Raw genomic sequence first — 20225 nt, 5'->3', positions numbered from 1 at the left:
GACCTGGGAGGGCCACAGACTAGAGATTCTCAGCCAGCAGCATGATTCATAGGTCAGCATCCCTTCGGAAATGCCAGCGCCTGCAGCTTCCACGCCGGAGCCGCCTGGAGAGGAACGGTAGGACACCGGGGTTCACGAGACGCTAACGTCCAAATTGGAGGGGGCTTCTTCGGGGGAACATGGGAACATAACCTCGTCCTCGGAACGGCAGGGGGGTAGGGCTGGGAGGGCGAGGGTCAGTCCCTGGCACGGCCCTAGCTATTGAGTTCTGTGGGTCAGGAAGCCATGTGGAAGGCGTGTGGCCCAAATGGTCACACCGCTGGCTGACCCAGACCCAGAGATCGAGCCAGACATCGAGCCCCGCTTCTCTCATTTTGGGGCCTCTCTCTTCAAGCTGCCCCTGAGAAAATCTAAAGCCAGGGGAGGTTGGGATTTGGGAGCTGGGTGGAAGAAAGTAGTGTCTCTCTGCTCTCCATTTCCAGGCAAGCTCTACTGGTCCCCTGCAGAAAGGCGACAGCCGGCGGATCCTGTTCAGGAGGCCAGCCCCCCACGTGGGAGAGAGAAACCAGGGGGAAAAGCTCCCACTGCAATGAACGAGCTGATTTATTCACCCGTCCCACCCAGGGTTGGGCCTGTCGCCAAAACGCGGCCAGAGAGGACTGACCGTCTCGCAGGTTTGTAGGCGTCTCTTTCAGTTAGCGCCAGCTAAATTTCATAGATGCATCATGTAGATGTTGCTTTCTTCAAGCCCTTCCTCCCCTTCTCCTCTTCCTTCGCCTAGCAGAGTTAATCGTCCCACGGAATGCCCGCTCGTTAGACAGGAAACCTACACACAACCCCCCACCAAAAAGCCATCAGTTAAGGGCTCTAAAAATAGCGCTGCACTCCAGCAACTTGTTCTGAGTCATGAATAAACAAAATGCGCTGGACGCTCTGCCTCCCCCCTGCTGCTCGGGCCTCTCCTAGGTGGCAGGAGAAGCTGGGACCTGGGACCCAGCTGATTTGCAGCCCCGTTGGCTCACCAGCATCTAGCCTGGTTCTCCTCCTCCAGCTCTGGGCAGAGGTGCCACACACCGGGCACGAGGCCCAGCTCCTATCTGCCAAGGCAGCAGAACCACATGCCCATCGCCAGCAGCGCACATTGCTGCCCCAGGACAGACGGAACCAGCTTAGGAAAGCTCTGAAGCGCCCGCCGAGGGGTCGCGTTCCCCCGTCTCCCTGGAAGGGGCACCATGCCCCACAGTCACAGAGCTGGTCCCATCCCGAGCTGCCCATACTTCGGGAGGGGCCAAAGAACATCCACCTATAGGGCAACAGGTGGCATCTGGATGAACTCATTGCAGACACACGCCAGCTTCTGTCCCCAGCTCGCAGGCTCCAGCCCCGCTGCACAAGGGCCGTGTGCTGGAAGGGCATTTGGGGTACCGGCTTGCAAAGGAAACACCCAGCATTGGAGCTGGCTTGGATGCGGGGTAGCGTTTGCCCAGGCGGTCTGTGCAGCCCGAACTCCTGGGCCCGTCTGGTGCCCCAGGCTCCGCAGACCCCTGGTCTAGTCCTGCCGATGCTTCCCATGCCAGGCAGACTCAGATCCAGAAGTACGACTTACGTAGGGAGCCCCGGTACAGTAGCTGGCGAGGGAAGAGAAGGTCCCGCATCAGCTGGCTTGCTGACAACAACACAGGCAGCAGACTCCAGCGCATCCCGCCCGCATTGCCTGGCACCGCTGTGCCCAGGTCTCAGACAACGGCAGTCCAGACACAGTGGCGAGCTGGAAGGGGGCCCAGCAAGCCGCTTTTCCTCCCGACACTTCATGCATCACAGACATTCTGGAGCAAAGCTCTTCCAGGAGCCAACGGCAGCATTGCCCATTGCCCTCCGCAGCTGGGAAAACCCCCTTTGCCACAGTCGCTGCCAAAGCCGTTTCTCCGGCTGAGTGCCCGGGGCACGGAGGGGAACAGGGCAACTTTTCTGGACCCAAAACCCAGCGACGCATGTGGAATGGGGAGCTCTGCCCACACGTGAGTCAGGGCAAGCGCTCAAGGTTAGAGGAGGGAGGGCTCTCTCAGGTAGTCACCTCACCAAGCGCCGTAAAAGGCAATTAGCGATCGCAGCTAAAATTAGATCAATGACTTCCTGCCGCTAATGGTCGAAACCGTCAAGGTTTCCTTCCCTTCCCCAGCTCCGAGAACAACGGCATCTTCACATTAGGGCTGGGAATGATTTATGAGACAGAACTGAACAAGGAGCACCCGCACACACACAGAGCGGCCGCGCAGCTCAGACTACACCCCATCAGCCTTCATGCAGGAGGCCGTCCACACAGCCATCGCTTCGAGATCCCAGCCAGGCGCCCCCCACGCTCCTGCAGGCAGCATCGAGTGGAAGAGGACACATGGTCCAGCTGCTGACATCATGGTTCAGGCAGCAGGACGCCTGGGTCCCGTTCCCAACTCTGGCCCTGACTTGCGGGGTGACTTTGGGCAAGGTGCTACTCCTCTGTGCCTCAGTTTACCCCCCTGCACAAATGAGAGGGAGGGAGGGAGGGTGGGTTACGGGGACTGGTGCTTGCAGCTCCAGAAGCAGACATGCTCATCTCACTGGAGGAACGCTGTTGTTTAACCCTTTCAGGTCTGACCTGATGTTTTTGTGACCTGGAGAATAAAAGCCATGGAGCGGTCGAGGGGAAACTCCCTGGGGCTCCAGAGGGCGGGAATGGCTCCCCCAGCGCCTCCTCCATTGACAGCAGTTCCCATGCAACTGATGAGCTCATCCTGCTGTGGGTCACTGAGCACTGTCCCCCGCTGGGAGCTCCCCACTCTGTCCAGCCCCTTCCTCTCTCCAGCTTCTCTTCTGGCTTCGCTGGGGGCCACCTTGGCCACCCAGAGCTTGGCGCACCACACGGGCTCTCGGCCCGCTTGCCAGGCCTGCAGGGCGGTTTGGGGAGATTCGGGGTTGCCGGGTGGCCATTCTGAAGCATTCTAGAGAGCCCCAATCCGTTGTGTTTCTCTACGCGTCCCCGCACCTCTCCCCTTGCTCCGCCACAAGGCTGCTTGTCCAGGGGAGAAAAAACCAAGAGAGAGAGACAAGACCTCCGCTCTTCAGAACTACAGTCTGATCCAGCTGCTTGTTTCTGCCCTTGACGTCATCATCATCCCGTTTGTGACATGGCTCCTGGTTGCTGTGGGGATGATGCCGAGGTCCCAACGGGGCGCGGGGGGGTGCATGGGGAGAGGAGTTCTATTTATCCTGGGCAGTTTGGGCTTCAGAGCCAGCAGGCCCCTGCAGAGCTGGGGGAAGAACTGGGAGCCGCAATCCGCTCCGGCGTCCCCAAGTCCAGGGGAATCCAGCAACCCCTGTGCTTTCAGAGTGCTGTGACGATTTCACACGCACCCTGCCCTGGGCACTCGGGTGCCCAGCTGCCAGCACCAAGAAGGTGTTTGCCAAGGGCTCCTCGGGCTTTGCCCAGCTGGGGGCTGCGTCGGCTGCTGGCCAGGAGGTGGCACCTGGCCGACAAACAAACGAGTGCAGATTGCAGCTGCACTTGCTCTGAGCAGCGGCTGGAGAGACGGCAGTTCCCACCATGCAGTTCTCTCTCTCGATCAGCGTGGCCCCCAGTGGAGACCCTATAGTCTCCTCTGTAGGAAAGACGAGGCGGCCGGCAGGCCACATGGCAGCCCCCTTGGTGCTGGGCTCACCCAGCTGGGCGCTGGTTCTCCTGGCCTCAGCAGTCACCATGGGCCAGAGAGAGCAGGGCAATGGCAGGTGGGCTGAAGCCCACCCACCAGAAAGCCAGGCAGTGCCACAGCAGGGGAATCCCAACACCAGTCTCTGGGCAGGCCTGGGAGCCGGAGTCCAGGCCCGGTCAGCTGCCTCCACCCCAGCAGAGAGGTTTGCTCCCAGCTTCTGGGTACCCTCCTGCGGCTAATTCCACGTGCTCGGGGCCAGCTGTTTCGACCCAGAGAGAGCACAAGAAAGGCCGGCCAGTGTGGGGACAACACACCAGTTGCTGCTGCTGCTGCCACATCCGTGGCCCCCCACCCTTTTCTCCCCCGACTCCCAGTTCCCAGGATCAGGTTACCGAGTTCCCAGCCAACTCGGTCCCCAGCCAGGACTTTGGCAGCAGCAGCATTCCTGAGGGTCCCGGGAGGAGGCTGCCCAACTGACTGGAGGCAGGTGGCCCACAGCAGGCTGCTGAAAGAGGGGCCGGGAAGGAATGCAAAGCATTTGCCAGCTCTGCTCCCAGCCGCATGGCGGGGTGGGCCGGCTTTGGGGCTGCAAAGTGATGCTCTGACAGCTCCTTCCACTCAGTACCGAGGCCTTTCTTGCCTGCTGCCGACCCGGGGGCTCTGGGGAAGTAGCTCATGGTGCTCAGGAGATGCCCCCTCCTCAGACGGTCCAGCCACCCCAGAAGCAGCAGTGCTCAATTCCTCCTTCGCCCTAAGGACAGGAGGGCCAGTAGAGGGGGGCGGAAGAGGAACCCCTTGTCCCTCAAAAGGGCAGAGAATTTAACCCAGGCGAGGCAGCACTCCCGGCCTCCCCCCCGACCCAGCACAGGGTCACATGGACACAGGAGTCAGCTCCACTGCCCGGCACGTGACTCCAGGAGCTGGCCTGTGGGACGAGGCCACAAGAGAGCCGTCGAGTCGTCTGATGCCCGGGCTGCAGTCAGAGCGCCCGCCCATTAGCCTCGCGCGCTGGGAGCCAAGCAGCCACCGGAGCTCTGCAGGCACTTCGCTTAATTACCTATCCGGAGAAACCTGCTGGAAAACAAACCGCCACCCTGCAGGGCACCCTGGAGCGCGGACCACCAGCAGCAGGGTGACTCGCTCGCCGTGCGCAGCATTGGCCCATCTGTTATCCTGCTTCCTACGGCACACTTGGCACGCTCCAGCGGAGCCGGGGCGGCTCCTCTCCGGTGCTGGCTCTGTCTGAGATGGGCTCCTGTGTTTGGGTGCAGGGCTCTGGTTCGGTCCCAGCGCCAGGCTGAACGGATGGGTTCCTGCCCTATGCCCAGCAGACAGGCAGTCACTGGCATCTTTTGTCCATGCCTGGATTCCCCAGATGGCACGCCCCTTCACCAGGGCGAAAAGGCATGAAGGAATGCCAAATATGTCCAGCTGGACGGACCAGAGCCTGGCTAGCAGCACTGTCCTTGGGCCATGCAATGAGACCAGCTGACGAGCCCGAGAACCCTGCTGCCCAAAGCAGCGCCCCCTCGAGGCTGAGCCGCAGATCCTGCATTCAACCAGCGCAAGGTTTTGAGCTGCATTGCTTTGGTGAGCATTCTGCTCAGAAGTCTGGCCCCCACTCCCAGGGAGAGTCAAAGCCATTTCTCCCCTAGGCCTGAGCCTCAGGAGCCTAGAGAGACAGAGGCCACCCTGGGAGGAATCCACAGAAGATGCTTGGCAGAACAGCCCGTGTACGTCTTGCAGCCCACGTTGGTAGGAGTCCCAGGTCAGCCTGGCCTCCTCCCTCCCGTCCCCAGGCAAGGTGCATCTCTCCCAGGAGAGGGTTCCCTGCCTGCCTCCGGGAGCTGCTGTCCGGCTGGAGGCTTGAGAGATCCCATGGCGCTTTCCGAAGACAGCAGGCCGAAACCCTCCTTTTGCACCCCCTTCCCGAAGCAGCGGCTCCCAGAGCCCCAGGCAGCGCACAAGAGCTGAGCCTGTATTTGCTCGTGTGGGCTGGTGTCCAACCCGGCAAAGTGGCAAGTGCCCTGGGAGAGCCAGACGGGAAGCGCTATGCACTCGGGAGACAAGCTCTAATCCCATGCTCCGAACTCCCTGTCGTGTTTCCAATGGGCCCCCGAGAGCAGCCCCCGCTTTCTCCCTCTCGCTCGTCCGCCACCTCCGCCCACCCGCCTGTCACATTCCCTTGGCTTCCTCTCTCTGCTGCAGAACCCGGGGAAAAGGGGGCAAAGTGCACCCAGCCTGGGGGGGAAGGGAGTTTGTGGCACAGCGGCAGCTCCCTTTCGTGGCTGATTTCTCTTCATTAGTCCAATCACATCAACACTGACAGCGGCATATTTATTATGGTCCCAGCCCTGACTGTTTTCCACCCAGCAACGCACAACTTGATAACGAGCTTAGAGGGCAGCTATGCTAATGAGCGGTCTTCCTGCAGCCCGTTCCGAGAGCTCCATGCTCTGAGTGGGGAGCTGGTATCTTGCTGGCCAAGAGCTTAGGAACAGCAGTGGGCTGCTCTCCGAGGGTGCGTGCACGGCGCGGCCGGGGGAACAAAGGTGTCGATTGTTTCACTAGCCCGTTTGGGACCGATCAGCTGAAAGAGGATTTCACTTCTGCATAGTTCGGGCTTCGGGTCTGGCGTACGCAGCATAACCCCGCCACACGTGAGGCCTGCCCTCTGGATTCCAAGATCGATTCAAACGGAACGCCCCGTGCTGCCGAGAAACCTTAAAGGCATACGTAGGACCTATGGCATGCCCTGTCCTGCTCCCACAGGGTCGAACAGAGAGCAAGCACAAGTCCCCCCATCTTATGCCAATGAGGAAACAAAGAGGAGAGCAGTGTTGGCCTGGATGCCATGGAGTAAGGCGTTGGGGGGGAAATCTCAGGGGATGCACCCTAGAAGAGGCAGGGCTGGTAAGGGGCTGCTCCAGCATGGGAGCGGGGGGATCACTATAGAACTGGCGACATGGACACTCGCCAGGCCTCGCCAGCAGTGTGTGTCATGCACCTGCAGCTTCCTATTCCCAGCACAGCTGCCAGATGCGCTCTTGGGTATTTCCCACCCAGTGTTTCACTAAATAAATACAGTAGAAGAAATCCACGCAGGTTCCTTGCTTCCCGCAGGCTCTTACTCCAGTTGAGTGTCTCTTTGGCCCCCGATCTATGGGCAAACGCCAAAACAATGGGGCTGCATGACCAGCTTTTGATTTAAAAATATGGGGAAGCCGAGAGCTTTCATCAACTCCAGGCGACCGACCCCAGGACTCCCGGCTACCAAGTTCGATTCCGAAGTGCATCTTCCTCCTACATGCCGGGACGCAACTGCCCCTTGCGCCTTTGTTTTGAAACATTCCTTGGTGTGCAGCAAGAAAAAAAAAACACAATCGCCCTCTTTGGTGGGATCAGGGCCGTGCTGGCCCCTCTGGAAATGGGCTGAGGAGGAGACACAAACATTTAGGGGAAGAATTACTCTCTCTTAAAGCAATGGCTCAGAATAGGCTATACAGGGCCCTGCAACTTACAAGGCTAACCGCAGCACCGGGGCAAGCTCATCTGGCTGTATTTGGAGGGCCACGCACACAAAAGCTCGCTACATTCAAAGCGTGAACAACACAGGGTCACTCTGGCAAGTTGCAAAGAGCCCAAGGGTCCAGGCCTACCTGGACTGGTGCTGAGCAGAGCCAGCCCGCAGCACTATCCTTCTCAGTGCCAAACGGCGGCACTCAGCCTCTACAAATCCCACCGGGCAATGCTGGCTGGTCTCTGCGCTCGAGAGCGGGCGCTGCAGGCTGGGACTCGCGGTCTGCACCTCCGCGCCAGGAGAGCGTGTCAGGGCGAGGCCAGTCAGCAGCTGTTTTAAGCAGTGGGCGCGGTAGGAACTCGCCCTCCACCCTGGCGCGAGGTGCACAGGCCAGACTCCTTTGGTGCGTTGCCCGGGGGCGCTGGCTGATGGGGGACGAGATGGGAGGTACTTCCCATGTCGCCTTAGATACAGGAGTCACCCTCCAGCCCCGCTGCAGCTGGGCCCACTCAGCTTCCACGCCGTCACCGGGGGCTGCCTGAGAAGCGGCTGCAGCTGGGCTGGGACGCCTCACACAACACGCCCCTCCGGCATGCTTGGATCCGCTAGATGTTACGTACCAGAGCGCCCGCAGGCCGCCTCGGCAACAGGGCGTCAACTGCCAGGAAGTCACACTGACCTCAGGCTCCCACAGGGCTCTCGTTCCTGCCCCAGACTGGCCCCAGCCTCAAGTCCGAGGTCAGAGCTCAGCTCGCCCCAGCCACCGAAAAAGGGTGAAAAACCAGCGGCAGGACTGAAGCCCCTTCACAGTGCCGCCTTTCGGGCTTGCACGTGGCCCGCAGACGCCTGGCCTGCCTCAAGAGCCCGCTGCGTCTCCTCCTCGGGACTCTAACCTGGCCCCACCATGGCAGAAAGGCTCTTGCCAGGAACAAAGCGGAGAGCAACCTGTGCAAACGCAGATCCGCAAGCTGAAAGCAGCCACGCGCTGCCCTCGGCCACTGTTAATTTAGCCCATTTGCTTTCATTTGTTGCCAAGTCCAACTTCCCCTGGAGTTCAAAGGAGCCCCGGTGCAGACGAGTGGCTGGGTTTTACTGTGAGCGCTGAAAGACCTCTCGCCTGCCCTGCTAACCCTCATGGCTGCGTGTCAGGCAAGCTGATCCCATCTCCCATTCAAAGCCAGAGCTTCCGCACTTGACGTTTCCTTGCTAGCAGGCCTCCACCACTTCCCTTAGCCCACCGCCCCAGCCGCGCAGCCCCAGCTGAAAGCCGAACTGCGCACACCCCACCAGAGGCCCAGCTCCCGTCCGCCGGACCACCAGAGAACACCCTACAGAGCCGTACAAAGTCAGGAGCTTAGTCCCAGGGCTTTGGAGGGCCGAACAGCTCACCAAGAAAGGTGGCTCCTAAACACGGAGGTTGTGATCAGGCCGTTTCATTGTGGGCTTGCTCAGCTCGTCTCTAGCGGTCTGAGCCAGAACTCCTGGGTTCCTCTGCAGCCTCCAACGCCAGCTCCCCCGTGCTTCAGGGAAGTTCTGGTGACGGCCACAGAACAGCCCTGGAGAGGGCAGGGGGAGCATTTCCACCCCACTTGCCCCATGTCATTTTAGTTTGAGGACAACATGAGCCTGTTTGCAGCGATGTCTCCTTGTTCACCCAGCCCCTCCCATCCAGAGCAGAGTGCGCAGCGGTTCATAGCCACATGGCCATTGCCCATCTCCGAGACAGCTGGCCTTGGCTGGAAGCAGCCTGTGTTATAACAGCAACACTGCAGGAATGGGGATCCAGCTGCAGCATACAGGGACTTCCAGGGGTCGTGCACCCGATGCACCTGCCTTGCTGGGCTTCAACCAGGGCTCCAGGGTTAACACCGCTGGCTCCAGACACTGTTCTGCTGAAGAGAGCAGCCACGGCCAGGCCTGGATTTCCGTCTCATCTGAAAGGCAGCACCTCTGACGGCACAGCGCCACCCCCGCTCGCTTGTCCTGGGGCAGGCTGGGTTTTCCTGGAAGTCCCCCCCGCCCCAGTCCGAGTCCTGACCCTGCTTAGCTTATGAGCTCTGAGAAGAGGAGGGCTGCAGGCTGTGCATTTACATTCCAAAATAACCCTTATTAAATGACTCGCGAGGTCACGTCAATACTAATCGGGCCGCCGTGGCTGCCTGCTTCTCAGCGGGGACGGACAGGAGCCGCGTGCTGGAGAGGTGCATTGGAGTCTCTCTATAATCACTGCATCATTTCTCAGATATTTACACAGCGCCAGCCACCCCAGGCTCTAGTCTCTCCAGAGTCTGATTCAAGTCCGCCAGGCCGGCCCTGAATGAGTATGCAGGCCGGGAAGGAGAGCACTCCAAGCACAGGAGTGGGAGCCAGGACTGCTGGGTTCTAGGCCAGGCTCCGGGGCGCACTGGGGGACCGTGAGCAGCTTGTTTTACCCCTCGGTTTGCCCATCGCTGGAGAAGGGCTCTTACTCCTCAGGGGCAGTGGGTTTGCAAAGGGCTGAGAAGAGGGGGGCTGCTAAGCATCCGTGCCCAGCAGCTGTCTCATCACCCCCGCCCTAGGGGAGCGCCACATTCGCCCTGCAAGCTGCCACCCACGCAAGTGGATGCCACTATCCTCCCCCACCCTCTATCCCCCCAGGTTAATTATGGGCATTTTTCTGGGGGTGCGAGCAGCCAGCCTCCAGGTCTCACCTCCGGCTCCCTCCTCTGAGGCCTGATGGCCCCTCTCTCACGCCAGACCCTGCTCGTGATCAGACGGTGGCCACCCATGTACAGCGCCAGGGACGGTCCCCAGCCCGGGCTGGTGCTGAGGGGGATGGTGTCGGTCAGGATTGGGGTGCGCTGGCAGAGGGGAGGGGGCCTTAATTTATAGCTCCCCTGACTCAAGCTGCCACCATCAGCCCCTTCCACCCACAGGGATCATGCCACACGTATGCACGCGCCACGCACACGCGACGGGGATTTGCTCACTCGGGAACCGCAGCTGCGAAGGGCACCTCCCTGGGACCCAAATCGTGATAAGCAATGGTAAGCATGGTGCCCCTTTGCTTTGCCGGCATGGACCTGCTAAGCCTTATGCCCCAGGAGGTGGGGGGTGGAGAATGTCCTCCATTTTTACAGGTGGGGAAACTGAGTCACAGAGGAGGGGCAGTGACTCACCCCAGGAAACTCTAGATCCAGCCAGCCCTGCTCAGCACCCCCCTGGCACCATGCCCAAGGTGCTTCCTTCGCCAGCATGGTGCCCACTAGGCCTTCATGCCCCCGCAGCCAGTTATCCCAAAGCGCTTGCCTGGTCAGTGCTCCTGCTGCCTTCAGTGGGAACTCTGCCTGTTGGTTTATGGCCTACGCACTTAGCTTTGCCAAGACAGGCCGTGCCCCTCCTGTGACCCCGGGCTGAAACGTCCAGTGGTGGAACGTCAGGTGACGATTACGCTTCTCTTGTTACAGCTTGGGGGGACGGAGACCAAAAGAAGCAGAGAGAGACGCCAGCCCGGAGCGGCTCTACAAGGTTACAGACCGTGGCCCCGTGTTCCCAGCCACCCGAACGACCCCCCGGCTCTGCTTGAACCGAGCTCCCCCCAGAGTCATTAACAGGCTGCATTGCAGCCCATAATATTCCCTCCCCTTTCGATTACTGGATCATCAAAATGTCATGGCCATTGCCGGCCACTAATGGCTTTCTAAGCAGCATCAAATTTTAATCGTCCTGTCTTCTCCCTCACCCCCCTTCTTCCCCGAAAGCCACTTTCCCTCCCCCTGCCACTTCGCACAAGGCCAGCAGCTCATGCGCCTGCCCACCTTAAATCAGACACAGCGCTGCGAGGAGGGGGCCGCGATCCAGCGCAGGGCTCAGCAGTCAGCTGGGCCCCAGGGCCACTGGCGCAGAGCAGCCTCTGGCTGTCGTGGAGGCTGGATCGGTGAACGGCGCAGCCGGCTGGACCTCTCCAGGGCACGCTGGGCCTGCCAGCTCGGTACCGTGCCACTCTCCCCATGGCACTGAGGGGCCCAGATGGGCATCCCTTGGCAAAGACCCACGGGGGCCGGGGAGGGGGGGGCAGAGAGAAGCCCCAGGGGCACAAGAGGGCTCGGCCTATGGGAAATTGTACTCAGCAGCAGCGAAAAACCGATACAACGTGGGAGGGTGAGATCTCAGTGAGGAGCGAAGCCGAGGAAGGCTGCAAGCAGCAACCCCATCCCTGCCCGGGGGGATGGAGGAGCCCGGCACTGATCGGGGGCAGCGCCAGGAGTCAGGGGTGGGGGGCCGCCCAGTCTTAGGGCAAAACCAGCCACTTGCCCGAACCCAGCACGAGGGGCTGAGCCTAGTGCAGTTTGCAGGGAGTGCCGCTCTAGAGCCAGGAGGCACCCGTGCCTGACAGCGCCTCTCCATGGGCGCGGGCGGGACACCATGCCAGCAGGGAACGCAGCTCCTAGGCCAGGATGGGATGGGGCAGCATCCCCCACAAAGATCCACATCCAGCGGCTAAGCAGTCTCCGTTTCACGAGCAAACTGGCTGCATCGCAAACCCGCTGCTCAGCCCGGGACCATCAGCTGCCTCTGCTCCGGCAAGCCCAGGCATGGAACATCAGGCAGCATGACAGGTCGGCACCAAGGCTTGCCGGCAAAGCCAGGTACAGGGCCAGCCAGCCCAGCTTTAACTCACGGCATGCCCGGCCCCAGCTCCAAATTCACAGCACAGTTTGAGGACAGCCCCTTCCCTGCAGCAAGGGAATCTCTCCCCTTCCGTGGGGTGCTAACCTGCCAGCCTTGCTGATCTTACACAGAGGAACCTGCCTGCCGGGGGGTCCCCTCATCCAGACGGCAGGGCCGGTAGTGGACACTCTGGGGGGTGCCTGCCCAGTAACTGGGCTGGGCGGGAGAACGTGGGGCAGGGAGGCGTTCGACAGAGACCGTTCCGCCTGCGACCCTGGCCTCGCGGTGGGCACGGCTAGTTCTACCCAAATCACCCGACTAATTCAGATTACTAAGTTCCTAAACCCCATCTGCCCCTGGGTAGCAGGGGAAGGGGCCTCTCTCCCCCCTCCAGTTCAACCCCTGTAAAACAAGCCCACCCGGAGGGTGAGACCTCACAGTAGCCAGGAACCCTGAGTGGAGCTGGGGGTAGGGGAGGGGGCAGACCAGCAAACAGGGGTGTGCAGAGCCATGGGATGGCCCAAAGCCCATGAATGCCAGAAGGTGCCTCAGCATCTGATCTAATAAGCCCCTTTGGCCTGGGGAGGTAGTCTGGTCCGTCCCTCCCGCCCAATCCTGTCTGGAGCCCTAAATCTCCCAATCCCTTGCAGGCTCGACCGCAGCACTTTAAATCCCACCAGACTATCTTTGCCCTGCTCCCTCCCCCCAGGGACCGCTGCTCCCTCCCCCCAGGACCGGGTGGGAGACAAGTCCCCATGCAGGGTTCGTCCTTAGATCAGCGAGAGGGGGTCCGGCAGGGCTCCCTGCTGAATGGTGTCAAATGAAAAAGTTGAAATTTGCAAACAAAATCCCTCCCCTTCGCCCTCCCCCCCACCCACAAAAATCTTTTTTAGTGACATTTTGAAACATCTGATATCTTGCCAGGTTCTATTGCCCTGCCTGGCTGCAGAGCCCTGGCTGTTTTCGACCAGGTCACAAGGCTTAGCGCTGGCAGTTCGTTTTGAGTCCTAGACAAAAGAAACTCTTGGGCCAGGAAAGGCTTGACAAACCAAGGATCTGACACCCCCAAGGTGAAAGCATCCCCTAGACAGGGAGAATAGGGGGTCCATTTGTTGCAAAGCATCAGCGTGCCCGGAGCTGTACAAACCCAAGACAGAGGCCTCGCCTCAGGGACCTTGCCGTCACAGCTTCAATCCTGCAATGGAGCCTGGCACACAACAGGGCTCCGATCATGGGGTCAGGGCCTAAGTCAAACTCAGAGCAGCCACCTGAAGCAGAGCAGATGCAGCCTATGCCCTTGTCTAGCACAGCTGGGTAAAACCAGGCGGGCAAGGGGGATGGGATGCAGAGGCCTTCCGTCTAGCACCCCGCTTCTTCAGACCTGTGACTGACTAGCTGGTGCCGAGCGCTGCATTCTGCTGGGTAATTAGCGAGAGGCCCTAATCAATAAGTTATTTTTTGCTGTGTGTAATTCATAATTACATGGCACAGCCAGGCTATAATTAAACTTTCATTCCCTCTTCCCCAGGTGTCAGGGTGTCTTTTGTTTTAATGGCGGCCGGTAATAAACTCTTCACTCCTCTTTACCGGGAGCTGGGATGGCAGAATCAGCTGCCAGTGCTGGGAAGCACCTCTGGGGCAGCAGCGATCCCTGTTTCAGCATTTGAGTGGTTTCACTTTTTCATTCTTTTCCTCCTTTGCTCTCGCTCTATCGATCCGTCTTTCGTCAGCCGGCTGAATCAACCGTGCACACACAAAAGCACACTGCTCGCGTTGGCTCAATAGGAACGTACGGGGGCCACCCCACCCCCCCAGGCTTCCCACACTTGGGCCTGGGGGAGCTTTTGGGAGCACTGGGGGGGCTGAAAGTCCCTGATACAGGTGGCAATTGACGCACCCAGCTTTGCCCCCCAGCCCCAGAGCACAGGGTGGGGGCACACAAAGAGCAACTCGCTATGCTGCTCGGTTATTTTCTTCCACCGTCAAACGTTCTCAGATAGAATCTGGCGCCCAGACGCAGCCCCGAAGAGCAAAGCCCTCGGGTTCCTGGGAGAACGGGCACAGGCTCCCCCACGCACCACACGTGATCCGGAGGGAGACGCTTCCTCACAGGGCGAGGAGTTCTATCTCCACGGCTCGTGTTCTCTGCCCATCAGGGACCCGGTTGCTGTCAGCTACTCACCAAGACAACCCAGCTTGCTACGTAGGTGGATACGAAGCAGCCATCAGCTGGGAACAACAGTCAGCTGGCCTACCGAGCTACCGAGCTGGGCTGGATTGGACCACAGCTCCCCTTCACTCCATCCCCAGGGCCCACACCTGGGATTCACCCACACAGCTCACGTGGGCAGCACCAAGACTGGGAGCCCCAGGAGACTGACTGAAGACGCTCCGCTCAGCCCCAGGGGTCACAGTCAAGGTAAGGGAGTGCAGGCAGGCGAGATTCAGCCAGGCGCTCCCCAGAAGGGCGACAGTGGGCATACAAGAGGAGCCGGCCCGGCATGCCTGAGGGACATGGCACTTTGCCACCAGAGACAAGCCGAAGCCGGAACCCCAGCTCCAAACTCCTTCCGCTGGGTTTTGGGCGGAGGAGGGGGAAAGGGCAGCTGCTCAGAGCAGAGCATCCTGCATGGTTTTGGGCCCGAGTCAGTGGGGAAGAGCAGTTTCCAGCTCAGATGCGGCTGGCATCGCACAGGGTTTGGCCCAGCCGCAAGCTGAAGAGACAGAGTGCGACCTTGTGGGGTTTCTCCCACTTGGGACCAAACGCTCATGACGGCTTGCAGGGCTTTTTAGTGGCTTCATACGCAAACGCAGCCTTGACTTAGCTCCAACCTCAACCGCTCCTGGATCCTACACTGCCTCTCTTAGCCTTTCAGCATGCCCACGTTGGCTCCAGCAGGACTCCTCCCAGCAGACCCCACTGGAAATCTGTATGTACCTTGGAGCTGCAGTCGCAGTCTCTGGGGCCCAAAGCCACCTTGGGAGTCTGCTCCAGCAGGTTTCCCTCTCCCCTTCCTCCAGCTACACTCCCAGTGCATTGCCCTAGGCTTCTTTGCCAGCCTCTGGGGCTAGTAAGGTGGCTTTCACCCCTGGCAGCACTCCACTGCTTTATGGATGCTGTGAGGTTACCCTGTGCTCACAGCGCGAAGGAGATGGCAAGTAACAAGTCTCCGCATCGGGGTACCGCTATGCCTAGATCTATGCCAAGATCCCTGTGCAAGCCCCAAGTAACCCAGCTCCAACCACCTGCTAGTAAAAATCCAACCAGGTCGCAAAGGGCCAGTGTCACAAGAAAGCCCTGCACAGAAAGGCCAGTGCTTCGGATTCCATGAGCGCTCCCCCACGTGGCCACGCTCTCCTCGGTCACAGCTCGATGACCCGGCAGCGGCCCTGGTTAAGCGGAGGTATTTTGGACCATTACCAAAAGATTTTTAAAATAAGGACTGCCTAAGCCTCACTGCCAAATTCTCTCCCATCCCTCCCCCAATTGTTCTATTTCCTGAAGCTCACACATATTTATAACAACCAGTCCCATGGAATTAAATATGAAAAGTTCAATTCATTAAACAATAGGTTTGGGGGGAAAGGGGAAAGAAAAAAAACAAAACAAGCAACCGCCCTCACCACTTTTGACCCATTTAAACAAGGCAAAACCATGCACGTAAACCAAACTTCACAGTCCCTCCCGACTGAGAGCTCCAGAGCCCTTAAAACAAACAGGAGGCAAGTTCCTAAGGCCAGGAAATAGTTCCAAAGGGGACGAACAAACGCAGCAGTGGGGAAATCTGAAAGACAGAGATTCAAAGAGAAGAGAAACTCAGACAGAGTGAATCAATCAAAGAGACTGTCACAGCTTCCGACACAGGGACTGCCTGTGTAATATACTGCCAGTTTATATGTTATGTTCTGAACTTAATTACTGAGAAATTATAGCGCCGGTGCTAAGGAGAGGCAGTGGATGGGGAGTTTGAAGCCAGGGGCAGAGAGGGCTTTGGCTCCATTTGCTGCTGAAAACGATGGCTATAAATTTAGAGGGAGAGTATATTATATCCCTGGAAGACAGCTTGTCTCAGAGGAGGGGTTCAGAGGCCTCCTTACCCACCCACACCCCCCCCTACAGGCCAGATCCAGTGCAAGTGACCTCCCCTTGTCCGAGATTTCCCAACCTGTCTGATCACAAGGTCTCTCTGCACACCCAGCCCCCAAAACCTGGGGGACGGAAGGACGCTAAGTGTGGCTACAGAGCCATTTAGAGTCAAGCAGTAATACAAGATCTCAGGCAAATCTGCTACATGGATCAACATGCTTTAACACACGTGGGCATCCCATGTACCTTCCATGGATGTAGAACTGCATACAACAGACACCCTCCTCCTTTCTATCCCTCCCTCCTGCCTATCTAGCTCAAGTCCCATAAGCACACAGCTGCTGGCACAAGGGCCTTCTCCTGTGCAGCTCCCACCGCCTGGACCAGCTGTCCCATAGCATGCTCTGCCTATAGATTCTCCCTTTCATTTGAAGCCTGGGCTGAAATCATACGATTTCCCCCTTGCACCTGGAGAGAGAGAGAGAGAGACTCTCTCTAACTCTTACTGGGATGCAGACAGCCCAGAAGATGCCACACAAATCCAGCATGCCTAGGCAGGAGATGAGCCCCAGAGTTAGCAACTTAACCCCTGAATTCTTTGCAACCTAATATGGCTGTTGAGCAAGGAGATTCTGTACTTCCTCAAAGTCCTCATTAATGAAAGGACAGAAGGGCTGTGGTTCTCTCTGCCAGCGAAATCCCCCTTCCCTTCAGCCCGGCCTTCCCAGCGTCCAGGGTCTGGCATTGCTCCGTGCTCGTGAACTCACACTGTACCGTGGAGAACCAGGCAACCATTTCTACAGCCCATTCAGATGACAGAGGCAGCTGAAAATAGGCTCCACAGTACATATGCATCCTGGAGGCAATTAGCTTGTCAGAGGGGCTCGCACTGCCCTGCAGGATTAGCGCACTGAGCGCTGCCTTGAATCCCCTTTAAACTGCAGCTCTAATTTACTTACATTACTGCAGCTCAACAGGGAGGGGAGAGCAGGGGGGACGGACAGCGTAGGACCACGCCGCGCGGGCTAGCCTTTTAAACATACAAGCGTGCAGTTTCTCAGCAGCCAGTGACAAGCTCAAGCCCCCAAACTCTGACTGGGGCCTCTCGAAGCAAGGGGTGGAAACGCATTCCAGGGCTGCCACCCCGTCTAATCCCAGTGTGCACAGATGGTTAATCTTAGCAGAAGCCTCATAGCACGGACACAGGAATTCAAGAGCATGAAACAGGATGCAACAAAGGCAGTTGCCATCCACCTACCCAGCAAGATTATGTAGCATTTTACTGCACAACCCACCTCCCCCACTATAGGTATTTATAGCTCTGCCTTCTCCCACCTGATGCCTCCTTCTGCCCCTGTAGGGTTTCCTTTAAGACTCAGCCTGCCAAACTGTCTGCACCTGCTGGTGCTACAGTTTTAGCTCTGCTTGTGCAGATGCTTCTCTCTGAACAAGACTCTGCTATCGGGAGCTGCCAGTTCTCACCAGACCTTGGAAGAAAAGAATGAAGTTGGGTTGTCGTGGGTCCACCCCTCCTTTCACCCCCTACCTAAGGAACCGTAATAAGCTTCCAGGGTTCAGCTGGCCACATTCTCCTGCCTCCTGAATGTAAGTCTCTCCTGACTGTATTGTTATCTTGACAGGTCTCGAGATAGGGAGAGAGAGAGAGAAAGGTGCTTGGGAGAGATACACACAGTGTAAAGCTGTTCCTAGTCATTTAAAGCAGCTGTTTGGATAACTAACCAAATATTCAGTCCCTTTCCAAAAGAGCTTCTGAAACTTTCCAAGCAGCGAGCTCTGGGGAGGGAGAGAGGCAACACCCTTCCTTAGTGCATGGCAAGGGACTTCTTCAGTTCCACATCAGACAAATATTCAAGGATGCCTTTTTCAAGTGGCTTTTTCTCCAAGCGTGTAGCCCCCTGGAACACACAACTTTCTGATTCCAGCCACCGGCACTGGCTCTTTTAAGACATCAGACCAGGAGCCTGCGTTTCAGGTCATGGCTGGTGTAAACAGGGCTTCGCAAATCAACGCTTTTCTACAAACACAGATCCACATCCCCGCAGCTGGGAAAAAGAAAGCTAGCCCTACTCAGTTCACTGATTTCACACAGGTAACCACTGCATGCAACTGGGACTAGATGTCAGGGTAGCACACAGCCCTGGAAAACGGCCCGTGTGCTTCCGCATGGCATGTAAGCAATCAGCTAAGGAAGCCAGCCACGCGAGACCAGCTGTGGAAAAGTGTGCGTGGGGCAGGGTTTCATGCCCCCCAAAGCCATCATCGTATGGACAAGCTTTGCCTTGCTCCTGCTGCTACCGCTATTAACAACACGCCCACCTGTAACCAGCTAGAAACCTTATCTTCAGGCAACAGATTGGAGGACCTAGGGAGATGGAGGTCACAGTTTACAGTACAAAGCCAGATTGTTTAAACCATTCAAGGCCAGCATACATCAGAAACCATTCCCCCCTCCCCCCCACACACGCGTAACTCTTCTCCAGCAGACGACCTTAACTCCTAAATAACACCAAGATTTTGGGGGACAGGAGGAATAAGGAGAGAGAGAAATCACAGGTTTCACATGTTGCCCTATTCCGCTCTCTTGCTTCCTCTCAGCTGTCTGCAGGAGCCCAAGCACGCTCAATTCCACCCTACACAACCAAATTAAAAAAAACCCCCACACACAATACTTTTGACCAGGCCCAAGAGAGCAAGCCCAGAGCCCAGGGCTGGGACACAACATCCTGTCTGGAAAGGGCTCCTCGGCTCAACGTTACAGATGCTGCGCTGGGTTTTCATTTTTTGAGGGTTAGTCACAACCTGGCTGGCTAGCTCCGAGCCAGGCAGAAAGATCCCTCTCCCCCACGCCACCCCCACCCTGGCCTTTATATTCAAGTTGGGTTTTCGTTGTTTTTTTTTTTTAAAGTCTCTCTTTTCCAAATCTTTGTGGCTCCAGTCTCAGGACTCTGCAGCCTCTCCCCCGCCCCAATGTCTCCCTTCCCATCCCTCTGAGCTCTTGATGTTTACCCCCACTCTCCATCACGCAGACACAACTTTCCATGGCCAGCTGCTCCTCCTCTCCATCAGCCAGGCGAGGTTTCCGCCTCCCTCCAGAACCAGCGCAGAACATTGTTTAAAACAAGCACCGGGACCAGACGCTGCCTGGACAAGAAACTCAAACGCCTGGGGAAAGGGGCACAGGGAGGGGACACCCCCAGAGAGTCAATCAACACATAAAAGGGACACCTCCAGAGAGCGGCTGAGCACAGGGCGGGCTGCGCGTCTCTCGAGCTTTCGGTAGCATCAAAATCAATCCCACAATTAAAAATAACGAACCGTGTAAATCCGGGCTCCGGTTTCCTGCGCGCTCCCAGGCTGCTCCATGCCCAGTGGGTGCTGGTCTGGAAAGGGCCCCCCTCCCCTCCCCTCCCCTTCGGGTCGTGCCCCCCGCCGCTTTACCTTGAGCCCCGGCGCCGGGGGTCCCCTGGAGAGCGAGGAGGATGCAGAGCAGGGGCTGCCAGCGGCCGCCCCCTGCCATGGTCCGCGGGGGTTTGGAAGGGAACTTTCCCCGACTTTTATAATCCTTTCCCCAGTCCGCGCCGCCGGCTCGGGCTGCTCCTCCTGCCCGTGCAAAGTCTCGCTGGCTGCGGCAGGCAGACAGACGCGCCCCGTGGCGCCCCGAAAAACAGCCGCCGACCCCCGGGGGAAGATCTCAGGGGAAATCGCCCATCCGCGCTGCCCTCGGCCCGCAGCCGGCGCCGCCCCAGCCGCCGGGCGAGAAAGGCTCCGCTCTCAGTTCCAGAGGGGGGTCTGGACACGTAGCCCTGCCTTGACTTGTCCGCACGGGGTCCCGCCTTGGACCGGGGCTCAGCACCGCCGCGATCTCCCCCGCCCCGGTTGCTCCAACGGGGGAAGCACAAGGCCCCCCCACCCGCTTCGCAGGGCGCCCCAAGATGGCAAAGCCCCGGAGCGTGGGGAGCCCCCCACCACTGACGCGCGGGGGTCGCGGCCGTTTTATCCACTCCTGGCGAAATCCGAGCTCCGCATCCAGCCAGAAAAGTTTTGGGGGGACGGAAGGGGGGGGGCTGGGATCCGATGGGGGGAGGGGGGCGCTCCCCCTTGCCCCCCTCCTTAGCCCGCCAGCGGAGCGATCCCCATGGCCGGTGGCTTCGGGATTTTCCTCCTGCCACCCGCGCTCCCGGAGAGGTGCCCGAGGGAAGGGAGGCGAGCGCGCTCAGCCCCTGCCTGCCGCCGCCTGGGGTGCGCTGCTGCCCGGCTCTCG

General features: G+C 58.7%; 1 protein-coding gene across 3 annotated transcripts in view; it reads right to left on the bottom strand.

Annotated features, from left to right (window-relative positions):
• The window catches only part of SDK2 (sidekick cell adhesion molecule 2), a 180558-nt gene extending 160590 nt beyond the window's left edge, over nucleotides 1-19968 (bottom strand). For 2 of the 3 annotated variants that reach the window (XM_074972196.1, XM_074972197.1), the window contains exon 1: nucleotides 19403-19968. In XM_074972196.1, coding sequence (XP_074828297.1) covers nucleotides 19403-19481 — 79 coding nt within the window. In that variant the 5' untranslated portion in view covers nucleotides 19482-19968. The remainder of the gene's footprint in view (nucleotides 1-19402) is intronic. The other variant, XM_074972198.1, reaches the window with a different exon arrangement.
• Nucleotides 19969-20225: the final 257 nt, after the last annotated feature.

This window comes from Natator depressus, chromosome 14 (genome assembly GCF_965152275.1).
Source record: "Natator depressus isolate rNatDep1 chromosome 14, rNatDep2.hap1, whole genome shotgun sequence".
In the NCBI taxonomy this organism is placed as follows: Eukaryota; Metazoa; Chordata; order Testudines; family Cheloniidae; genus Natator; species Natator depressus.
The sequence above is the reverse complement of the archived record's forward strand: the minus strand, read 5'-3'. Positions and strand labels throughout refer to the sequence as shown.